At 38.9% G+C, this 23,208-nt stretch overlaps 1 protein-coding gene across 7 annotated transcripts in view; it reads right to left on the bottom strand.

Annotated features, from left to right (window-relative positions):
- The window catches only part of ARHGAP28 (Rho GTPase activating protein 28), a 214,088-nt gene that overhangs the window by 31,529 nt on the left and 159,351 nt on the right, over positions 1–23,208 (bottom strand). For 6 of the 7 annotated variants that reach the window (XM_066246985.1, XM_066246987.1, XM_066246990.1 and 3 more), the window contains 6 exons: positions 22,801–22,885; positions 21,921–22,063; positions 19,386–19,551; positions 19,202–19,293; positions 15,492–15,569; positions 1,479–1,641 (listed from right to left, as the gene is read on the bottom strand). In XM_066246985.1, the coding sequence (XP_066103082.1) occupies positions 1,479–1,641; positions 15,492–15,569; positions 19,202–19,293; positions 19,386–19,551; positions 21,921–22,063; positions 22,801–22,885 (727 nt within the window). The remainder of the gene's footprint in view (positions 1–1,478; positions 1,642–15,491; positions 15,570–19,201; positions 19,294–19,385; positions 19,552–21,920; positions 22,064–22,800; positions 22,886–23,208) is intronic. The other variant, XM_066246986.1, reaches the window with a different exon arrangement.

Below are 23,208 nucleotides of genomic sequence, written 5' to 3'. Positions count from 1 at the left end.
GGTTTGACTGATGAGCTAGTAGTGTTTTTATTTTGTGGCCCAATTTTTGGGCCAAGTTTGAAAAGAAAAAGCAATTACACTAGTAGAAATGACTGTATATCCTCTAAACTCTGCTTCAGAGTATAAAAGGGGGACAGCTTAAACACCACTCCCAAATGTGTGCAGGTCTTCACTTCAGAAAATCTCATTATAACTAGAGTTTACTCAAGGTGGCAAACTGGCTGTTTTCCCTGCTGGTAGCAGTCTTGAACTTTGGGCTTCCCGTGGGGTTGGCTGGTTTCAAATCAATTACTCCAATACAGTATTTTCTAAAGTCATCCAAAGAAATGTGGACTCCTCTGTGAACCTTTCAGGATATTTTCCATCTCTCCCTGAAATGAAACGTACTGACTGCAGTCAGAGAGGGAACAATTGAGCTGAGCTGCGGCCACCTCTCTCTTCGGGGTGTGCCTCTCAATCTGTCTCCAGGCCTTTCCTGAACCTTATAGAATCACCCTTTTCTTAACAAGCTTGCGCAGCAGTCGGTCCTTGAATAACATCCTCTCCTTCCACATTGTTTTGTTATACTGTTGAGATGCTCTAGGAACTTAACTCTTATTTATATCAATTAACCGCTGGTAAAATTGGTTTCCTTACAATCGTTTTTACTTAAAGAGGTGGAATCCATTAAAGACACAGAATATGCAGAAGTGAGGACTTACTCCATATATTTAGGTCTGTGATCTCGGAATCGCTCAGGTTAGTAGTGAAAGCCTCCATTACCTAGCTCTGTTCTACTTTTTTTAAAGTTCTCTCTTGTCGCACACTGCAAAACACTCAACCCTTAGGCTGAAACCATGACAAATTGTTCCCTCACTGCCAAATACAACACACTTTCCATTACTATACTTTTATCAAACTATGTCATTTAAAGCCTAACCTATGTGACTCTATAATTTTCAGAAATACTATGTGATATAATTTTCAGAGACAAAACACCTTCTGTGTAACATTTATTATGTGCTGCATCATCAGTCCAGGACCTTGGATTTAAAGAAGAGAGAGATCTTATATTTTAAGGACTATTATGCATTAGGCACTATTCTAAACGTTTTCATTCAATAGCCACAATAACTCTGACACATAACTATTAACTGTCATTTATAGGCACAATAATGAAACCCAGAAAGGGTCATTGCACGGCTAATAGATGGTTAAGCAGGAATTCAAATCTCAAGAACCTATTCTTTCTGCAAAACCCCTCTGCTTTTTAATGATAATAAGACCCTCTAAACTTTATCAGACTTAGATATATATATATATATATATATATGTAAATAGATGACTGTTTACCATCAAACACAGTATTTCACCAAGCATTGCCAGAAAAGAGCAAATATACATTTCTGATCACGTTTTATTATGAATCTTTCTTCTACTCTGTGTCACTTTATTGATCTTAAAGCTTAGTCCATTCACACTTAACATCTTCCACCTACTTTCCATTAGAGTGATGAAGGCAGGTATATATTCCACAGGGAAGAGAGAGGTGGGTAATTCTCTGAAAAAGGCTTTCAACATCACTGCAGCTTCTCGATGGCACATTTTGTCCCATTTAAACTTGTCAGCATTAAACTTGGCATCAAGTTCTTCACGGTATTGCTGAAAATCAAGGAAAACAGTCAAAATATAATGAGCTTTTTTTTTTTTACCACCTTAACCTTTCCATTTGAAAACTGTCATTATACAAACTATTAAAAAGCCAATATCTACTAAGCCTAATGTTTTTCAAAATGATTAAAGAATTGAAATAGTTATTTCTGAATTAATTTTTTACATGATTTCCTAAAATCTTTTTAGAACACTGTTCATCTTGAAATCATTTGCTAATTATATATAAATATAAGAGTTCTTTACTCAGGTCACAGTTTCCTTTTTGTGGTTTTTATCCCCACATGAGAATGCACTGTTAGATTTTGACAAAGCCTTTATTTCTCTATGACCATGAGCCCTTCTTTTTGCCACCCTGGTCATCTACTTTTAAATTAGATCATGAAATAACCCAATAAAGAAACTCTGACCTCATTGAAACATGCAAACAATGACATCTTTATGGAGCAGTTATGGCAAAGTTTTATGCCAAGACATACACATGTCTTCCACATGTTTACATGCTTGTCCAATCCTTCATAAGGTTTGGAACACTGTGTAAATACTTTAAAAAATACTAAGCCTTCATAAGTTCTACATTTAATATTATCAATCCATTTGATTATCAGTATCATCTATTCTCCATACTTCTTTTTCAGAGTCAAACTCACTTTCCACTGCTCTCTTGAACTACAGATTTTACTATTAATAACAGGTAATTATAGTCAGTTCCCTGATTGATTCTAACTGTTCCAAAAAGGATACTTAGATAACTTTTAAAAGCTTCAATTTCTTTTTTTAATGGAATTTATTGGGGTGACATATGAGTGAAATCTTATGGTATTTGTCTTTCTCTGACTGGCTTATTTCACTTAGCATAATAGTCTCCAGGTCCTCTCAATTTTTTAAAGACCCCTGTTTTATTCCCATGAGAAGCCTAATTCTTCCAGCCTTAAACATACATAGCCAGTCAATTTTCACATCTGACTTTTTCCTTCCAAGAAGCAGCTCATTAACCATCTCAGAAATAAACATTCTCATGACTCCCTGAGCCTGCAAAGCAAGGTTCTCTGGTAGGACAGGTCTTATGTAGAGAGACAGACAGACATGGTTTCAAGCCACCCTTTGATGACATCAAAAGGTTTTTCTTCTTGTCCTTGAGAAGCTGTCAACATACAGCTAATCGATCAACATTTTGCTGATAAATACATATAACACTCTTCTGAGAACAAAAGAGAGCATAGTCTGGGATCTAGGAAGAGAAGCATACATGCTAGCCATTGTTTGCCTTTAAGCATTTTGTAGTCCAGTAGACACAATTATTTCATGTACTCATAATGCCAAATTAGGGTGTTAAATATTATAGAAACGGTCATGTGTTGAATGCTATGCAGTTGTGAAGAAAATCAAACTGTGCCAGGGAAAAATCTTGAGAATTAATGAGGAAATGGCCAGGGGAAAAGGAAGTAGAAGGTTTGTCTGAACAAAAGAAACTGCTCAAGCAGTGATACAAATGCACGGAGACCCAGTGGGTCTGGGGAACTCCAATTAGTTCAGTGTTGCTGGCACATCACAGACAAGGAGGAGAGTACAGAGAAAGATGAGACCGAGGAGCCGACCAGAGGTGACTGCATTTTATTCTGTAGGCAGTGAGGCAACATGGAACATTTCCAAGCAAGAGAAGAACACGGTGACATTTATCTTTTCTTACCACCAGGTGCAAAATTGATTTGGAAAACTGTGGTGCTTGGCAGTGGTTAAAGAGCAGGATACAGGTAAGAAATCAGTTATTAGGCCATGACATCATTTCTAGAGATGGACAATCAAAGACTAACCTGGATAAACAGTTGCAAGATAAAAAGGAAGAACTAAGAAATGCCACTGAAGGAAAATCCTCATAAATCAATGATGACTATGAAGCTTCTCTCAAGGAACAAAGGCTGAGGATGCCATCTTGGCACACTGCCTTCGCTTTAGCTTGATGGCTTGTCAGTTTCTTGCAGAAAACAGGTTATACACTCATCTAGAGTGCCAGGTATTGCAACTGATGAAAAGTGAATACTGCAGATCACCTAGCCAGCAAGGCTTAAGTTGGCAGTCCCAAAGTATTATTTGCATATTTTTAAAAGCTGCTGCCTGACAACTTGGCTTCCAAACAACCTGAATCTAGGTGCTAAGAGATCCTGTCCTTCAGGACACTGACAGGTCAACAAAAACTGAGCACTTTTAAAAATACAATAAGGTGCTTTAACAAGCACAAAGATTTGAGAGAGGACAAAGAGCTGGAACAAGGCTGAATGACATGGTTCATCTCCTATACAAGTCCACTCCTTCAAGACTGGGAAAGATATTTGTTTCATCTACTTTATAGAAACCAAATCAGAGAGACAAGGAAAATAAAGAATATGTTCCAAATGAAAGAACAAGATGGCTCAGTGGTAGAGCATCGGCCTGGTGTGCAGGGGTCCCGGGTTCCATTTCTGGCCAGGGCACACAGGAGAAGTGCCCATCTGCTTCTCCACCCCTCCCCCTCTCCTTCCTCTCTGTCTCTCTCTTCCCCTCCCACAGTGAGGCTCCATTGGAGCAAAGATGGCCCAGGCGCTGGGGATGGCTCCTTGGCCTCTGCCCCAGGCGCTCGAGTGGCTCTGGCCGTGACAGAGCGACGCCCCGGAGGGGCAGAGCATCACCCCCTGGTGGGCAGAGCATCGCCCCCTGGTGGGCGTGCCAGGTGAATCCTGGTCGGGCGCATGTGGGAGTCTGTCTGACTGTCTCTCCCCGTTTCCAGCTTCAGAAAAATACAAAAAAAAAAAAAAAAGATAAAACCTCATAAAAAAATTACAAAACAGAGATAAGTAATTTACCCGATGAAGAGTTCAAAGTAATGATCATAAATATGCCCACCAATCTAAGGAGGATAATAAAATAAGCAGTTCAACAAAGAGATGGAAAATATAAGGAAGTACCAAATAGAAGGCACAGGCCTGAAGAATACAATAATCAAACTGAAAAGTACACTAGAGGGATTCAAAAACAGATTAGCTGAAGCAGATTAAAGGATCAGTCAAATCAAAGATAAGACAATGAAATTCATCTAATCAGGGCTTGAAAAAGAAAAAAGAATAGAAAAAAGAGAAGATAGCTTAAGGCTTATGTGACAACATGAAATGACTAACATTTGCATTGCAGAAGTCTCAAAGGAGAAAAGAGAGAAAACAGAGAAATCTGTTTTGAAGAATAATCACTGAAAATATCCCTAACTGGTGAAGGAAATAGACATCTAGATCCAAGAAACCCAAAGTTATAAATAAGATGAATCCAAAGAAGCCCCAAATAAGATACACTATAATTAAAATCTCAAAAGTTAAAGACAAAAAGAGAGTATTAAAAGCAGCAAGAGAAAACCTATTCATACAAGGAAACCCCAGTAAAACTTTTAGCAGATTTTTCAGTAAAAACTTTGCAGGCCAGAAAGGAGTGGCATGATGTAGTCAATGTGCTGAGAAAAAAGCTGCCCACCAAAAATACTCTACCAGCAAAGTTATCGCTCAGAATTGAAGGAAGGATAGAATTTTCCAGACTAGCAAAAGCTAAAAGGGCTCATTACCAAATAATGGGCTTTATAATAAATATTAAAGGGACTTTTTTAAGCTGAAAAGAAAGGGCATTAATTAGTAACAATAAGACATATGAAATAATAAATCTCACTGGAAAGGTAAATAGATAGTAATGGTAACAGATTAATCTAGTATGAAGGTTAAAATACAAAAATAGTAAAAATAACTATGCTTAATTACTTAAGAGATACACAAGATAAATAATATAAAACATGAAATAAAAAACAGAAAGCATGAGAGGGAAAGAATAAAAATATTGAGCTTTAGAATGAAATCAAACTTAAGTTATTGTCAATTTAAAATAGACTGCTATAGATATAAGTTATTATATCTAAGCATCATGGTAACCACAAAGCAAAAACCTACAGTAACTCACAAAAGACAGAGAAAAGAATATAAGTACACCACAAAAAGTCTTCAAATCACAAAGAGAGTAAAAGATGAAGAAATGGAGAGAAACTACAAAACACCCAGTAAACAATAAAATGGCAATAAGTACATACCTACCAATGATTACATTAAATGTGAATGAACAAAATTCTCCAATCAAAAGAAATAAATGTTTGAATGCAGAAAAAACAAAATGCACTATAGCTCACAAGAGACTCACTTTAGATGTAAGAACACACAGAAACTGAAAGTGAAAAGATGAGAAAAGATACTCCATGCAAATGGAAATCAAAAGAAAGTTGGAGAAGGTACACTTATATTAGACAAAATGGACCTTAAAACAAAGACTAATATGGAAAAAGATAGGTTTATATAATGATTAAAGAGACAAGCCAACAATAGAATATAACATTTGTAAATATTTATACACTAAATATAGGAGCACCTAAATATGTAAAGCAAATGTTAACAGACAGAAAATCAATAGGAAACGTTGGTCTTACATGACACATTACATCAGATGGACTTAGTAATACAGAGACATATACAGAACATTCCATCCAAAAGCAACAGTATATGCTTTCTGCTCAAGTGCACATGAAACGTTTTCCAGTATAGATCATATATTGGACTACAAAACAGTCTTAATAAATTTAAGAGAATTGAAAGCATATCATGGCCCTGGCCAATTGACTCAGTGATAGAGTGTCAGTCTGGCATGTGGCAGTCCTGGGTTTGATTCCTGGTCAGGGTTCACAGGAGAGGTAACTATCTGCTTCTCCATCTCTCCTTCTCCTCTCCCTCCTCTCTCTCTCTCTTTCCCTCTTACAGCTATAGCTTGATTGGTTTGAGCACATCGACCCTAGGCACTGAGGATGGCTCTATGGAGCCCCTACCGTAGGTGCTAAAAATAGCTCGGTTGTGAGCATGGCCTTAGATGGGCAGAGCATCAGTACCAGGCAGTGGTTGCCAGGTGAATCCTGGTCAGGGTGCATGTGGGAGTCTGTTTCTCTATCTCCCCTAGAAGGAGAAGAAGAAGGAGAAGGAGAAGGAGAAGAAAGAAGAAAGAAGAAGAAAGAAGAAAGAAGAAAGAAGAAAGAAGAAAGAAGAAGAAGTAGAAGAAGAGGAGGAGGAGGAAGGAGGAGGAGGAGGAGAAGGAGAAGAAGAAACATATCATGCATCATTTCTCACCATAACGTTATGAAAGTAGAAATAATTAGACAAAGAAAACTAGAAAATGGATGCATATGTGGCAATTAAACAATGTGCTATTGAGAAACCAATGGATCAAAAAAGAAATTAAAGGATAAGTTAAAAAAAATACCTCGAGGAAAACAAAAATGGAAATATAACATACCAATCTTTGCAGAATGCAGCAAAAGCAGTTTTAGGAGGGAAGTTTATAGGCTACCTCAAAAAACCAAAGAAGTCTAGGCCCTGGCCGGTTGGGTCAGTGGTAGAGCATTGGCCTGGCGTGTGTGGGGGGGAGGGACCTGGGTTCGATTCCCGGCCAGGGCACATAGGAGAAGCGCCCATTTGCTTCTCCACCCCCACCCCCTCCTTCCTCTCTGTCTCTCTCTTCCCCTCCCGCAGCCAAGGCTCCATTGGAGCAGAGATGGCCTGGGCACTGGGGATGGCTCCTTGGCCTCTGCCCCAGGCGCTAGAGTGGCTCTGGTCTCAGCAGAGTGACGTCCCGGAGGGGCAGAGCATCGCCCCCTGGTGGGCGGTGCCGGGTGGATCCCGGTCGGGCGCATGCGGGAGTCTGTCTGACTGTCTCTCCCCTTTCCAGCTTCAGAAAAGATGAAGCCCAAAGTTAGTAGAAGGAAGCTAATATTGAAGATTGGGGAAGGAATAAATGAAATAAATGTTAAAAAGACAATAAGAAAGATCAATGAAACTAGGAGCTGCTTTTTTTTTTTGACAAGATAAAATTGAGAAGCTTTTACCTAGATTCACAAGGAAAGTAAGATAAAATAAAATCAGACATGAAACAGGAGAGGTTATAATTGAGTCCACAGACATACAAAGGACCATAAGGTACTACTATGAACAATTATATGCCACCAAATTGTACAACCTAGAAGAAACAAATCAGTTCCTACAAACATACAACAAACTAGGACTGAATCATGATGAAATGGAAGCTCTGAACATACTGATTGCTAGCAAGGAGAACAAATCAGTAACCAAAAACCTCCCAACAAAAGTCTAGGTCCAGACAACTTCACTGCTAAATTCTACCAACATTCAAGGAATACCAATCCTTCTTAAATTCTTCCAAAAAAAAACAAAAACAAAAAAACAAAACAAAAAACAGAAAAGGAGGAAATTCTTCAAAACTCATTTTAAGTGGCCAGCATTACACTGATATCAAAACCAAAGAAGAATGCCATAAGGAAGGAAAGTTACAGACCAATATCCTTAGTGAAATATTAGCAAATCACATTCAACAATACTTTAAAAGATCAATATTATATTGGTAAATCAATAAACCAATACACATTATGATCAAGTCGGATTTATTTCAGGCACATAAGGATAGTTCAACATCTGCAAATCAGTCAATGTGATATACCACACTGACAAAACAAATAAAAATCATATGATCATCCCAATGGATACAGAAGAAGCATTTAACAAAATTCAACAGCCTCTTATAAAAAACCTCAGAACAGAGTGTGTATAGACTGGGAATGTACCTCAATATAATAAAGGCTCTATATGGCAAGCCCACGGTTACTGTCATACTCAATTCTGAAAAGCTGAAAGATTTTCCTGTACAATAGGGAACAAGAGAAAAATGCCCAATCTTATCACTTTTATTCAACATAGACTTAGAAGTCCTAGCCAGAGAAATTAGGCAAAAATAAATAAACAAACAAACAGATAAAAGAAAAGGCATCCAAAAAAGAAAGGAAGAAGTAAAATTCACTACAGTATTTGCAGAAGATGTAGTCTTATGTATAGAAAAACCTACAGACACCATTAAAAAACTGAGTCCTAATAAACAAATTCAGCAGAGTTGCAGGATACAAAATTTATATTAAAAAATCTGTTGTGTTTATATATATCATACTAATACCATACTATCAGAAAGAGAAATAAATAAAATAATCCCATTTAAAATTGCATCAGGAAGAATGAAATACCTTAAAAAAAATTGACCACAGAGGTGAAAGAACTGTGTATTGAAACTACAAAACATTAATAAAAAAAATTTAAGAAACAAATAATGGAAAGATATTTTGTACTCATGAATTCATATTCAAATCGATATTGTTAAATCATGGGTTAAATTTAACATATTGTTAAATTTGGTTCCATAATACCCAAAGCAATCTGCAGATTCAGTGCAATCTCTATAAATATTCCAGTTTTTAAAGAAATAGAACAAATAATCCTAAATTTTGTATGGAGCCACAGCAAACCAGTCTAAAAAAGAAAATCAGCCTTGGCTGGTTTGCTCAGTGGACAGAGTGTTGGCCTGGCATATGGACATCCCAGGTTTGATTCCCAGTCAGGACACACAGGAGAAGCGACCATCTGCTTCTCTCTCCTTCCCTCTCTTCCTTCTCTCCCTTCTCTCGTCCTGCAGCCAGTGGCTCAATTGGTTCGACTGTCTGCCCAGGTGCTGAGGATAGCTTGGCTGGTCCAAGTATGTCAGACTCAGGTGCTAAAAATAGCCGAGTTAATTTAAGCATTGGTCAGAGATAGGGGTTGCTGGATGGATCGCGGTCAAGGTGCATGCAGGAGTCTGTGTCACTATCTTCTCCTCTCACTGAATGAGAGAAAGAGAGAGAGAGAGAGAGAGAGAGAGAGAGAGAGAAGGAGAGAGAGAGAGAATCAAAGCTGATGACATCATGCTTCCTGATTTTAAATTGTATTAAGATAGTATGGTATTGGCAAAGAAATATATATATATATTATATATATATATTATTGAAATAGAATAGAAAGTCCAGAAATAAACCTACACATATATTTACAACAAAAGGAGCCAAGAAAATACAATGAAGAAAGAACAGTCTTTAGTAAATGGTGTTGAGAACACTGAACAGTCACAGGCAAAAGAATGAAACTTCACCTATTTCTTATACAATACACAAAAATTAACTGAACATAGATTAAACACTTAAAACCATAACACTTGAAAAAATATATAAAGAACTTATACAACTCAATAACAAAAAAAAATTTAACCCAATTAATAAATGGGCAAAAGATCTGAATAGACTTTTTTTTTCAAAGGAGACATACAGATGTCTAACAGACACACAAAAAGATGATCAATATCACTAATCGTTAGGGAAGCACAAACCAAAACCACAATATGATATCACCTTACACCTGTCAGAATGGAAATTATAAAAAAGACAAGCAAGTGCTGGTGAGGATGTGGAGAAAAGGAACCCTTGTACACTGTTGGTAGGAATATAAATCAGTGCAGCCACTGTGGAAAATAGTATGCAGGTGCCTCAAAAAATTAAAGATAAATTTATTGTATGATCCAAAATTTCCACTTCAAGGTGGTACCTGTCTGAACAAAACAAAAACACTAACTCAAAAAAAATATATGTACCTCCATGTTAACTGCAGTATTATTTAAAATAGCTAAAATATAGAAATAACCTAAGTGTCCATCAATGGGTGAAGAGATATAGAAGTAGTGGTATATATATATGTGGCATATTATTATGCCATCTTAAAAAATAAAATCTTGGCCCTGGCCAGTTAGCTCAGTGGAAAGAGCATTGACCCAGTGTGTGGAAGTCCTGGGTTCAATCCCCAGTTAGGGCATAAATGAGAAGCAATCATCTGCTTCTCTTCCCCTCCCTCTTACTCTTCTCTCTCCTTCCCCTTCTCGCACCCAGTAGCTTGACTGGTTCAAGCATGGCCCCAGGAACTGAGGACAGCTCCATTGATCTGAGTGTCAGCCCCAGACAGAGATTTCTCGGTGGATCCCGGTTGGGGCACATGTGGAAGTATGTCTTTCAATCTCTCCTCCTCTCACTTAAAAAAAAAAAATGAAATCTTGCCATTTGTAATAACATGGATGAACCTAGAAGGCATTATGGAAGTAAAATAAGTGATACAGAGAAGGTCAATTACTAATTACAGTATGATCTCACTTTTATCATGGCATCAAAAAATACGTAAATATTTGAGTTCATGTAAGCATGTGTTGGTCAAATGAGTTTGTAAATATGATATATGTGTTTGCTCGCTTGTGGTTTGTGTTGGGTGTGGAGGACGGACTGTGGGCAGGCAGGGTCCTTGTAGCCTAGGGTTTAGTTTTAAGACTGGGCTTTTCCCCACACCCTTGACTGATTGTATGATCTGGGTGGTGCACTGGGTGGTGCACTCTCATGAGGAATCCAATTATGCCTCGGATAAGTGGCTTTGTATCAGAGACTTCCTTGTTTGTATATTGGATTAGGGGTTTTTGGTTTTCTACACTATAAAGTGGGACAGACCAGGAGCTGGCTCACACAGTTCCTGCTATCACAATTTCAGAGGCTTCCCTGATCCCTTGCCCTTCATGGGAAGAGCTGGTTTTATGCTTTTCCCTTGTCTTCTTTTGTGGTTTGCCTGTCTTGGTGAGACACCAATAAATAGGATGGCCCACCATCCTCCGAATCCGCCATTTCTTTACCATCTGCCCGAATCCAATGGGAACCTGCATGTGAATGGCCACGATAGCGGTTCCTGGCCTTACAGCATGTGTACACTGTTGCTTAAAAATCACTTATGTTTCAGTTTGTTTGCAATATTAATATGCAACTTTTGGTTTAAATTTTTTTCTTAAAAAATGAGTGGCTTATATTTTAGAAAGGAAAAATCACCAGCATGAAATTGTACTTACAACTTTTTTTTAAAAAAATGATGGGGTTGCAGGATGGGAGCATGGGTGTAGGGGGTCAAAAGGTCAAAAGGGAAAAAAATTTAAATCAGTGATGAATTGAACATGAGACTCAGAGAAGAAATAACAGTCCAAGATGATGTTCATCTCAGATTGCTAGCTGGAGGAGGGGTGAATGAAGGAGTTATTAATAGGAAATACAGGAAGGGACACTGGTTCCCACCTTGCTGGGTACCACTGGGTACCACTGCTGCAGAGCAAAGGGGAAACGGTGTGCAAGTGGGCAGGAAGCACCAGTAAGGGCAGGATAATTCGAATGAACTGCCCACGTACCTCTGCCATTGGAAGCTACCTACACACTAACGTGTCCTCACTCGAGCCTGTCGGTGGACCCTGTCACCTGAAAGGCAACATGGCCCCAGTGTGACAAGCAGGCTCTACAACCAGATTCTGTAGGTTTTTTATCACATTTCCACAACTGACAAGTTGTTTGGCCTGTGACACAGGCTTCTCCCTGGATGCTAGTAAAATGACCTTAGAGGTGAGATCCGAGGCAATAAGGTAATGCTCGGGGGCGGGGCCTGCCAAGCAGGAAAGTGCCCAATAAACGCCAGCTGTTAGTCATGCCCACTTTATTACTATGGGAAACGCATGTGTATGTGGTTGTGGATTTGGGGTAACAATATCACTTTGTCCTGTTGGGATGGCCAGCATAAAACAAAACAGAGACAAAGAGTGTGCTGTTGGTTCCAGCCGGGGCAGGCTGTGGCGCACAGGAGCAGAGCTGACATCTCAATGGTCCTAAACACGAGCCATAAAAATCAGGGGTCAGACTTCCCTTCCCTAAGGCAGGAAGCATTTCAAGATTAAAGTAGTCACGTTTCTGTCCAGTTTAATGAGAACATTGCACAAGGGTTAGAGCTATGTCCTTAAACCTCCTCTGGCAAACAGATCGTTTCTGAGGTAGTTTTATTACAATGCAAGCGACCTGCCTCCAGCTTCAAAACCCAGTTCAGGAGGGGAAACCAGCAGACCAGGGTCACTAATTATAAAACATTGAGAGAAGCTTCAGAACAATTTAAATGAGTCAAAAAAAGAGAAAACCTTACATGTCAAACAGTCTGCCTTCTTCCATAAAATATATATATTCCTCAGTGTTTGGTCCAAATTTCTGTCATTGCTGGGAAAAATAAATCATTGGAAAACCAAAGTGTAAAATTGGTTCCAATTGACCTGAGGCCTTAAATCCCGGAGCGGACTGTGCCGCGTGGGCCGAGTGTGCTAAGCCCGCAGCTTCCGCCGAGCACTGTGTTCCTTTCTTCCGTCCTTACCGCCCTTGACCGTTCATGACACAGTACTATTAGAATCATCCAGAGGCACAGTTACAGGGCTAGTAGAATGGAGTTTTATTTAAATGGTCTTCCCTCAAGCATATTCTTTGAAAAAAAAACAGTCTAACAGATAAAATTACAAAAAAAAAAAAAAAGAATTTAAAGTTTGAACAAGGAGAGAAATAAAGACCCCTATAGCATATCAGGTTACAATGCCTTTCTAACTGCAACATTCCCATGATTGTTCATGGGCTCAGATCTCTTTTCTTTTTTTACATGGGCTTTCCTGGAGCTCAAACCACGAAAACATCTGGATCACATTTTTTTTTTTTTTGGATTAATAAGAGATGGAATAAATAGGTTAAAACTACATAAAATTGATTAGGGCAGAAAAAGGAATTCTATCCAAATGTGACTCAGAAATTTATGAGCCTATGAGAACACTGAAGAATTCTTTGCCTATAATAAGCATTTTTCAGTCAAAGATTAGCTAAAGAAAAGTAACTTCTGCTATGGTATTAATATTCATGCACACAAGAAATGTGCAATGTTTTCTCTTTCTGATTATTTAAGAAGAGAACTTTAAATCATATTCATTATGCCTCTGTCTCTATTTCAAAGCCACACACACACACACACACACACACACACACACACTTATAGGAACCAGGAAGAATATGTCCAAACAGAGCTTCCCAATTATAAAAGGGATGAGTAGAGAGACAGTCTAATTCTCTTTCAGGAAATCTGCTTCTTTGACTTCATTTTGATTCTCTGACTCTACAGATATAATCAGAGATTTGACCCAAACTAGTGATAGCCTTCATCGTCAGACTGAGGATACATAAGCCCAGCAGTGTGTAACATATTACCTATGGGACCTGAGACTAAAGCAGATTCAATTTAGAAAGTACAAACCTTAAGGAGCCATTGGGGACTTCCCTGCCTTCCAAATAAACCTGTGCATGATTCTACTCCCAGAAAAGTCACAACTTCCCAAAATGCTCTGTTCCCTCTGCCACTGATGAAGTATGGTGCAAGCTATGATCTGCCTTCACAAAGACTTGCCGATCATCTGCAAAAATCCAGGTGGTTGACTCGCCCACCGTTGGGACCTTCTGATCTTCCTCAGCCCCGCCTCCATAGAAAGCCACAGCAATGGCTGAGTGTGGTGTTGTAGCTCAGTGGTGGGTCGCTTCATGGGACAAGATGAACTATCGGGCCTGAACTGTGGTCTGAGGCTCAGCCTGTCCAATCCTGTCTCCATCCCTTATCTTTCAGAAGTGCTCTCCCCTGGTTACCCTCTTCTAACTTCATCCCAGCATCTGCTTTCTGGAGCCTCCAGTAGACAAAGACAGTATTTTCAGTCTCTACTTAGAAAAACATCTGGTCAGATTTCTTTATAGAAACTTGGAGACGTCTAGTAGAAATAGAATGTCTCAAAACATGTACAAAAATGAATTAATAAAGAGATGCTTTTCCACCTTTGTACGTTTCCTTTTAATAGTTCTAAACAGAACCAGGTTCACTTTCCCTTCTCCCTGAGACTTTTTTTTTTTTTTTCTGAGGGAGCCAGCATTTAAAATTGCTCGTGTTTCTGTGTCCACCATCCAGAGTGTGATCCGAGGGCAGGAAGGAATTCTTCACTGTACCAGTAGATAAAGTGGTATATCTTCCTGGAAATTTATGAGAAAAGCTTTTCTTTCCTAATGATTCTTTCCTTTACTGAATGTAGAGTTTGCCACCATATAGAAGTAAGAAAGCCAAGTAAGCCAGACCAGGCAGTGGCGCCGTGGATAGAGCGTCAGACTGGGATGTGGAGGACCCAGGTTCAAGACCCCGAGGTTGCCAGCTTGAGCGTGAGCTCATCTGGTTTGAGCAAGGCTCACCAGCTTGAGCCCCAGGTCACTGGCTCACGCAAGGGGTTACTCAATCTGCTGTAGCCTCCCGGTCAAGGCACATATGAGAAAGCAATCAATGAACAACTAAGGTGCTGCTACGAAGAATTGATGTTTCTAATTTTTCTCCCTTCCTGTCTGTTTGTCCCTATCTGTCCCTCTCTCTGACTCTCTCTGTCTCTCCCACAAAAAAAAAAAAAAAAAAGAAAAAAGAAAACTAGCCAAGGAAAAGGACTCACATTGCACAGGTGCTTTTATATGTAGAAACTAAGAATAATTTAAATGGAATTGGGCTGTAGAGCTGCACAGTGAGTACAGCAGTGGTTATTGCCATTCCTACATATTCTTATAAGAACTTTCATTAAAAGGACAACCAAAAAATATTTCTTAGTATAAAGCAACTGATCATGGAAATAAAGGCTCATATAATAATTGGCTTAATGAATTCCATGACTGAGAGGGACACAGCACACTAAAGTGTTTAAACCCTCAAAATTGTGATGGGACATTTCAACTTTTCAAACTAAAGACAAGCAGCAGTTTTAATGGTGAACTGATGTTAGTTCATTGTTGTTAGTTTTTTATTGTTTTGATTTAAAAGGATACACAACTCAGGACTATGAACAACAGCTAATCAGTTATAGAGGAAAACTGGGCCAAGAGACATTATCAAACAACAACAAAGTTCTTGATACTCGCTCGACGCTTGTGTGAACTGGGTCTGCCTAGCTCGGATCTTTACGTAGGAAGCGGGAAAGATGTTTGTTACCTTGACTTTGGCGGTACATCCTGAAAGTCGAAAAATTCCCTCAGATTCCAAACCCGATTCTTCAACTTTCTCAAAAAACTAGAAAGCAAAGATACATTACAAAGCTAAATACCTTCAGTCTGATTACAAACATCTGAAATAATACTGTGGATGACAACAAATAATAAGTGGCCAAGCATTTATACCTGCCTGGCACTTCAACGCCTCCTTCCCTGGTCACCACCACCAGATGAGGTCAACATTAGCCTCCGATTTGCAAACAGGAAATGGAGGCTTAGAGCTGTTATATCTCTTTCCCAAAATTAATCATATAAGTAATAATATCGACTCTCTCAAGCTTGTGCTTTTCACTACAGTATGCTGCCACTAAACTATTTTAAGACCTGATCACTACATATCTTTCTGCAGATTGACCAATAAGAAAAGATTCTAAATTCACTACATTAGTTGCAACTGCTCTGGCTAAGAAACAATAGGAACTCTTGAAATATGACCAAGGAGGTTGAGATTGTAAAGGTTTATAGCTCTCATCATTTCTCAATGTTATGATGATGGTGTTATAATAATAACAATAACAATAACAACTACTAACATTGATTGATTGTATACTTTTTGTGGTTTAGATACTGTTCTCAGTACTTTACATGTATCAACTCATTTAGATATTCACAATAATCCCATGAGGAAGGGTCTATTAGAATACTCATTCTATTGCTGAAGAGACTGAGGCATAGTGAGGACAAATACTCCCCCAACTTCACATAAGAGCAGCATCCACAGTCGGGGCTATTTTCCCTTCAAGATATGATAGTGCCTGGGAACTAAGGTAGTTCTTGTAGGCAGGGAAAGAAATAGATATTTGGGAGGAAGAAATATAAGAAAAGGCTCTCCCAGAGGAGTGGAAGGTAGGTAATACCTCAAACTGTCTTAAAAGGAGGAACGCCTCACATCAGGAGAACGAGTAGCTGGCATGTACTGAGTTGCTAATACTATATAAATCTGGACTTTGTTTAACTAGCATTTACTGCACATATTCCATTTGCTATGTCCTCTGCTGGGTCTCTGCACTTACATAATACAATGTGTCCATAAAGTCATGGTGCACTTTTGACCGGTCACAGGAAAGCAACAAAAGACGATAGAAATGTGAAATCTGCACCAAATAAAAGGAAAACCCTCCCAGTTTCTGTAGGATGATGTGGCAGCATGTGCGCATGCGCAGATGATGATGGAACACTGTATACAGCGGAGCAGCCCACGGCCATGCCAGTCGAGATGTGGACGGTACAGAGGAAAGTTCAGTGTGTTCTGTGGCTCGCTAAATTCGAATCCGTGACCAAAGTGCAATGTGAATATCGGCGCATTTATAACAAAGTGCCACCACATAGGAATTACATTACTCAGTGGGATAAGCAGTTGAAGGAAACTGGCAGTTTGGTGGAGAAACCCCGTTCTGGTAGGCCATCAGTCAGTGACGAGTCTGTAGAGGCTATACGGGATAGCTACCTAAGGAGCCCTAAAAAATCTGTGCGTGAGCCCACATCGAACTGCACTGAATAGTATGAAACTGGGAGAGTTTTCCTTTTGTTTGGTGCAGATTTCACATTTCTATCGTCTTTTGCTGCTTTCCTGTGACCTATCAAAAGTGCATCATGACTTTACGGACACACTGTATTATAAATTCATATACTGAATTTACTCAGTCTTAGGTTTTTATGTATTTTCTTCAAACTCTGTCCTGTACACAGAGGACAAAGGGCATAATTCTGGTTCTAATTCAAGGAAGGAAAGAAAATCTTAACAGTCACCATGTACTTTGACCTTTGATATGTACTGTGCTCTTTTCCGTATCTACTTCCTCCTGGCTGTGTGTCTTGGGTAAATCATCTTACCTGACTATGCGTCAGTCCCCTTGTCAGTAGAGGGGAGATGAAAACACCAACCTCCTCGGGCTGCTCTGTGCCCGAGATGGGACAGGATTGGAAGGCATAGGCGCAGCCCTGTGCAGGAGAGGCGCTCTAAGGACAGTGTCCCCGCACACTGGCATGCTGCCGGTGCCTTCTGCCATCCTCCCTGCTCCCACTGGCAGCCAATTAATCACCTGATTTAAGGAGTAGCTCAACTTGAGGTACTGGCAGCACAATTTAGAAAGATAGTGAAGAGATGGAGAATTATTACTGTGAATAATGTAAATGTATGTTTCATCAGTCAATGAATTCACATCTCTTTTAAAAAAATCAATTTAAAATTCACTAAGATTTGTGTTTAGGGCTTGCAATTTTAATTATGCCACTGGATGTCATTGTTAAACAAATGTACATATTCTTAAATAAACCGGTGTAAATTGTTGGGTATAAAAACATGACTTAAAGCAAATGAGCCATTCACCAATGATAGATTTTTGGTATATAATAGTTCAAATAATATCACTTTCAAAACTTCCCAAACCAAAATTCTTCTTTGTCTGACTGGACCCTATCTTCCTGGTCATACCTAAAAAACTACCATAACAAAATGATTTTCAGACTTCATTAAGCTTTGTTTGAAAACTTCAATTAAATGATTACAGATAGACATTTTGAATACTCAACCTATGATCTATTTCAGCAAATACCTGTATAATCAGAAAATAGATAGCTGATAAGTGTTGGGCAGATAAAATATATTATGCTCACTTTGTTAAAGATGGCACTGCCCATGTGGAAGCCCGTCGCCCAGGTGATATTAATGTGTGTTGGGGACAGGCTGTGGGCAGGCAGGATCCTTGTAGCCTGGGGCTTGGTTTTAGGACTAAGCCTTTCCCACCTTTTTTGATGTGGGGTGGTGCAATTCTATCATGCCTCAGAGAAGTGACTTTGTATCAGAGACTTCCCTATTTGTATACTGGATTTAAAGGTTTTGGTTTCTACACTATAAAGTGGGGCAGACCGGGAGCTTGCTCTCTCGGTTCCTGAGATTAGCATTAGAGAGGAGAGCAGAGGAAGGCCATGTGGAGGAGGCCAGGAGAAGCAACCAAGATGGCGGAGTGCTGAGTGAGAAGCCAGTTTGTGCAGAGTTTGTGCAGGGAGAAGGAAGGAGATGGGGAACAGAGGTGAATAAAGTCTGGTGAGCTAGAAATCTTTGATTCTAGGAAACTCGGATAAGTCAGTAGCTTTGTGAGCACTGAATGAGTGGGTTTTGGATCCCAGTGTGTGTTTTTACTTGCCCGCCGGGTGCGAGCTAAGATTAAAGATGATGGCCCATCAGCTCGTGGCTCTGTTGTTTCATTACCATCTGTCCAAATCTAATGCGAACCTGCATGGGCCAGGCGGCTGTGATGGTGGCTATGGATACTGGCTTTACAATAAGTAAGCCATTTTTTTTTTCTCAGACAGAAAATCAAATACATACAAATAATATTTTCTTTAAATACCGGAAAAAGATATAACCAAGGAAACCATGTGACAGGGTATCTATGTCCATCACATGATACTTTATGGTCAAACAATGCAACAGGCTCTGAAAGTTCACAGCAAGGCAAACTGGTCTAAGTACTTGTGAGATGTCAGGGGCTTCACGGAAGAAAGCTAAAAATCACCAAGGGCCTGAGTCCTAATAGGGCTTGGCTTTACTGTCTTTAAATCTAAAAGAAAATTCATGAGCAGGTTTACAAATAGCAAATCGCAAGCATGAGGCTCTATTAACCTCCCATTCATTTACATTGTACTCACTTTCTGTAACACAAGGGGGACTTTCACTCCAGGGTCCTTCTTTCGGTCATTGTCCAGGAGGACCGTAAGGGGAACTCCAAAAATCCCATTGTCTTCATTGTAACATAGTTGAGAAAGAAAAAAGAATTAGAAAAGCCCTCTCATTCTAATGGGTGAATATGTTAAAATCAGTCTTCTTAATTACCTCTTCCTTTCACTTTCTCAGTTTTGTTTCTCTTCAGTGGAATTCCAAAGGCATCAAAAAAGGCCGTCAATTCAATTAGAGAGAGGCGGCGGATTTTCTTCATGTCTTCCGCAGAGAGATCTCCTGCTTCAGTTAGGCCAAATCTGGTTTTCCGAACAATAAATTTCTAAAATACATATTAAAGTTACTGATTTTTTATGGCAAAGGAAAATTATTATACCTTCATTCAAATGCTACCTAGACATTCCAAATCTGTACAACAACACATGCTATTTGCACACACACACACACACACACAAACCTCTGAAGAGCATACTGCATTATGGAAAGATTACGGATATGAGCTTTAGAACATCTGTAGGTTACCACTATGCTAAATTTGAAGCAAAACAGTGGTCTGAGTGTGACTGCCATCACAACTGTAAACACTGCTTTTTTTGAAGACCATCTTGTCAACAACAATCACTCCAGGCCTCACATGAAACGTACACACCATGAGCACATGTGAGACAGGAACACATACTGTAGAACTTTCAACATGCTTTTTATTTTGGATCATCAATTCTTCAATTAGACATCATTTATTCTCTTCTGCATAGTTAAAAGATTGTAATTTCCAGATTGAAACTGATTGCAAATGTTTGCTGAGACATAGTTATTCTACCTTAAAAATCAAATTTAGGTGATTCCAAATAGTCTTAAAAAAGATAAATGCCTAGAAAGTGCCAGATAATACTACTATCTTTTGATGACAATGATAATTGTTATATTCTCTATTTCCATACTAGAAAGCAAAATATACTGGAACAACAAAAAACCCTTCAACAATCCAGAAACATTGAGAAGAGTATAAGATTTTTTGAAAGCAAGAGATGCTTCTTCTTACTACATACTTAAGTATTACTACTAGTATTATATATAATAATGAAATATAATTATTTTATAATAAAGATATAGTTAGTATGTAATTATATAAATATATAATATAGCACAATTATTATAAATGTGTATATATTTATATATGTGTGTTATCTATATATAAAGTATATAACAAATACTTTGCTCTCAGAAAACTTGGCATAGAAAAAAATATTAAAGCAGAAAAGTAGTTATTTAAATTATAAAGCTTTAAGTACACATTCTCCAAAGGGGTTGCTTAAATTAGAGCTTCCTTGGGGATAAAAAACTATTCACCAATTCATTCGTTCATTCAATCATTCATACATTCATTCATCCTTTCAACAATTGCTCCTTGGAAATCAAAGTATCTAAAAGTGAAACAACAAACTGTAGAATGTGGTTTGAGGCATAACTTATGTTATTAAATACTCAGTTATTTAATCTTTTTTTCTGAAACCAAGGGCCCATATAACAGTAACACATAACAATAACAATACAATAAGAACGCAATTGTTTATTGAGCAATTACTGCATACTATACCCCATGCAAAGTTCTTCCCAGAAGGGAGGCTCTCTTGTACCTTGGGTGAGCCAAACCTCAGGAGGAGCCATACACAGGGATGAGAGTACTGGGGTCCGGTGTTCTCCTTTGGACAGCTCTCTCTAAAGATTCAGAGGGACACTCTCTGGAACTAGGGTCCTACTGGATTCCCTCTCTTGCTCTAGAATGCCACTGTGCCCTTCAACATAGATAGAGGCTGCCTAGGGACTAAGAGGACTTCTGAAATTTGACTCACATAGGTTTAAATCTTGTTTCTGCCATAGGTTAGTTTCATTGGATCTGTTTCCTCAGCTGAAATATGGCACCAATCCCAGGGGTGATTACAACTGAATACCCAGAGCAGTGCCAGGCCCCTAGGAAGCAGACAGCGAGTCTTACAGTTCTTGTCCTGCCCTTTTCTTCCTCTCCATCATGGGTGTTTGGGAATATCCAGGCCCCCGGGGCAGACTCTGCCTGCTTCTGGTTGGCTCATTGTGCTGCCTGCCTTGATCAGCACAGACCACTCAGGGCTCCATATCATGAACTCTTCACAATTGCATTTATTGAGTAGCAAAGAGCTCAATGTAACATAGTTTCTGTACTGGGCTTTTGGGGTATTATATCCTAGATATATATAACGAGGCTTTCAGGATAATGAAGTATGCAGTATCACTTGCTTATCCATAACATAAATTCTTGAATATGTTTTTGATTAATTTTTAGTGTCTGTCCTATAAGCTTATATTTCTTGTTATGACTGTGACTTTCTGCAGTATTCCCTTCTGAAATGTGCTTCTCGAGGCACAAGAAGGTATACAGTTAGAATCTGCACTAACCTATAAGTAAGGTATAAAGTGCAGGAAAGCACACAAGCCAGGTGGAAATCCTATTTCATTTACACAGCAATATTCCAACACGTATCCTTACAAGTCCTCCTCACCAGGAAGAGCAGGCCGGTGTGCACTGCACAGCAAGTGTTGCCTGGCCTCAACCCACCTCTGTGCACATACAAAGACATTTTCTTAAAAATCCTTGTTTGTGCAATGGAGAAGTCACAGGAAGCTAGTAGAATAATCACGAAAGGTTCTACTTACAGTTAAAACATAGTCTTCTTTCTTAAAATCTGACTTCTTAAATTTATTTCTCTTCGGAGAATCTGTAACCATTTCTGAGTAAGATACTTCAAAGGACAGCTCTTCAGCTTCTGGCGGAATGTGCTTTTCCAGATAATCATCATCTAAGGAAAAAAAGGACACATTGTTGAATCTCTAGTACGCCATTGAACCAATCAGTACCATTTACTGTCAAATAAGCACAAACTATTTACGAGTTCATCCATAAGCATGTTAGAATGTTTACAACTTAAAAAAAAAGAAGGCACTGGACTCACCCAGAATGATTTCAGTTAAACAGTAATGCAGTATCATCAGACTTGCATATGACTAAATTTCTATAAATGTTATCTAAACAAATTCTCTATTTAACATGATGTTTTCAATTTTAGATTTTTATATATCTTACAAAAGGCATCGAGGATAATTAGAGAAAAGATCAAAAATGGGATATTTCTATATAGTATTACTGTATTAAAATTAAGTCTATCTAGACCAAACGCTGCTGCTATTGGGGAAGCATAATGAGAGTGGCCTACTTCCTGGCTTGCTCGTGACTGCCAAGCAGAGCCAGATTACCAGTAAAAGAGGCCCCAAATCAAAGACACTACCCAAGTGAGCAGTTTCTAACTGATACGGTGGCAGCGCCGTCTGCTTCTCGTGTGGCTCTATTAGTTTTGTCTGATGTGACAGAACAGGGGGGTTGGAGTTGGATGGAGTACATGCTGGAGTGATAGAGTCAGCAGGGGGAGAATAACACAGATTACATTTCCCTTTTGGAGATTCACTGCTAACTTAATTGATCGCCAGCCCCAAAGCAAGAAGACATAGTGTAAGTTCAACAGCAGGTTGTGCCACTCACCACTCACTGAACTCTGAATGGATCGTCCGGGGTCTGCCAACCCATTGGAATGAACCGGTATATCTGGAATAGTCTCAAGAATTGACTGTGAAACAGAAACGATGAACATAAAACATTTACCACAAATACAGTCTACCCGACATTTCAATCTGATTTATATTTTGTAGTATAAAAAAACTAGAAGCAATTCTTGATTTCATAAAGAGAGTGCATCTAATTTCATTTGTTTCTTCATTCAGTTCAGATCTGTAGAGCCCACACAGGTCAAGGTAAGCATGCCTTTTTAACTCTTAAATGTCTGTTGCTCATATTTTTCCTAACATATAGAAATTACAATGCGTGATGCCACATAGTTTGACAAGCATGGCATTTGTTATTCTTGATGTAGTTGGTCATATATTCTGTTCA

This window comes from Saccopteryx bilineata, chromosome 11 (assembly GCF_036850765.1).
Source record: "Saccopteryx bilineata isolate mSacBil1 chromosome 11, mSacBil1_pri_phased_curated, whole genome shotgun sequence".
Classification (NCBI taxonomy): Eukaryota; Metazoa; Chordata; class Mammalia; order Chiroptera; family Emballonuridae; genus Saccopteryx; species Saccopteryx bilineata.
This window is presented reverse-complemented; position numbering and strand designations above follow the sequence as displayed.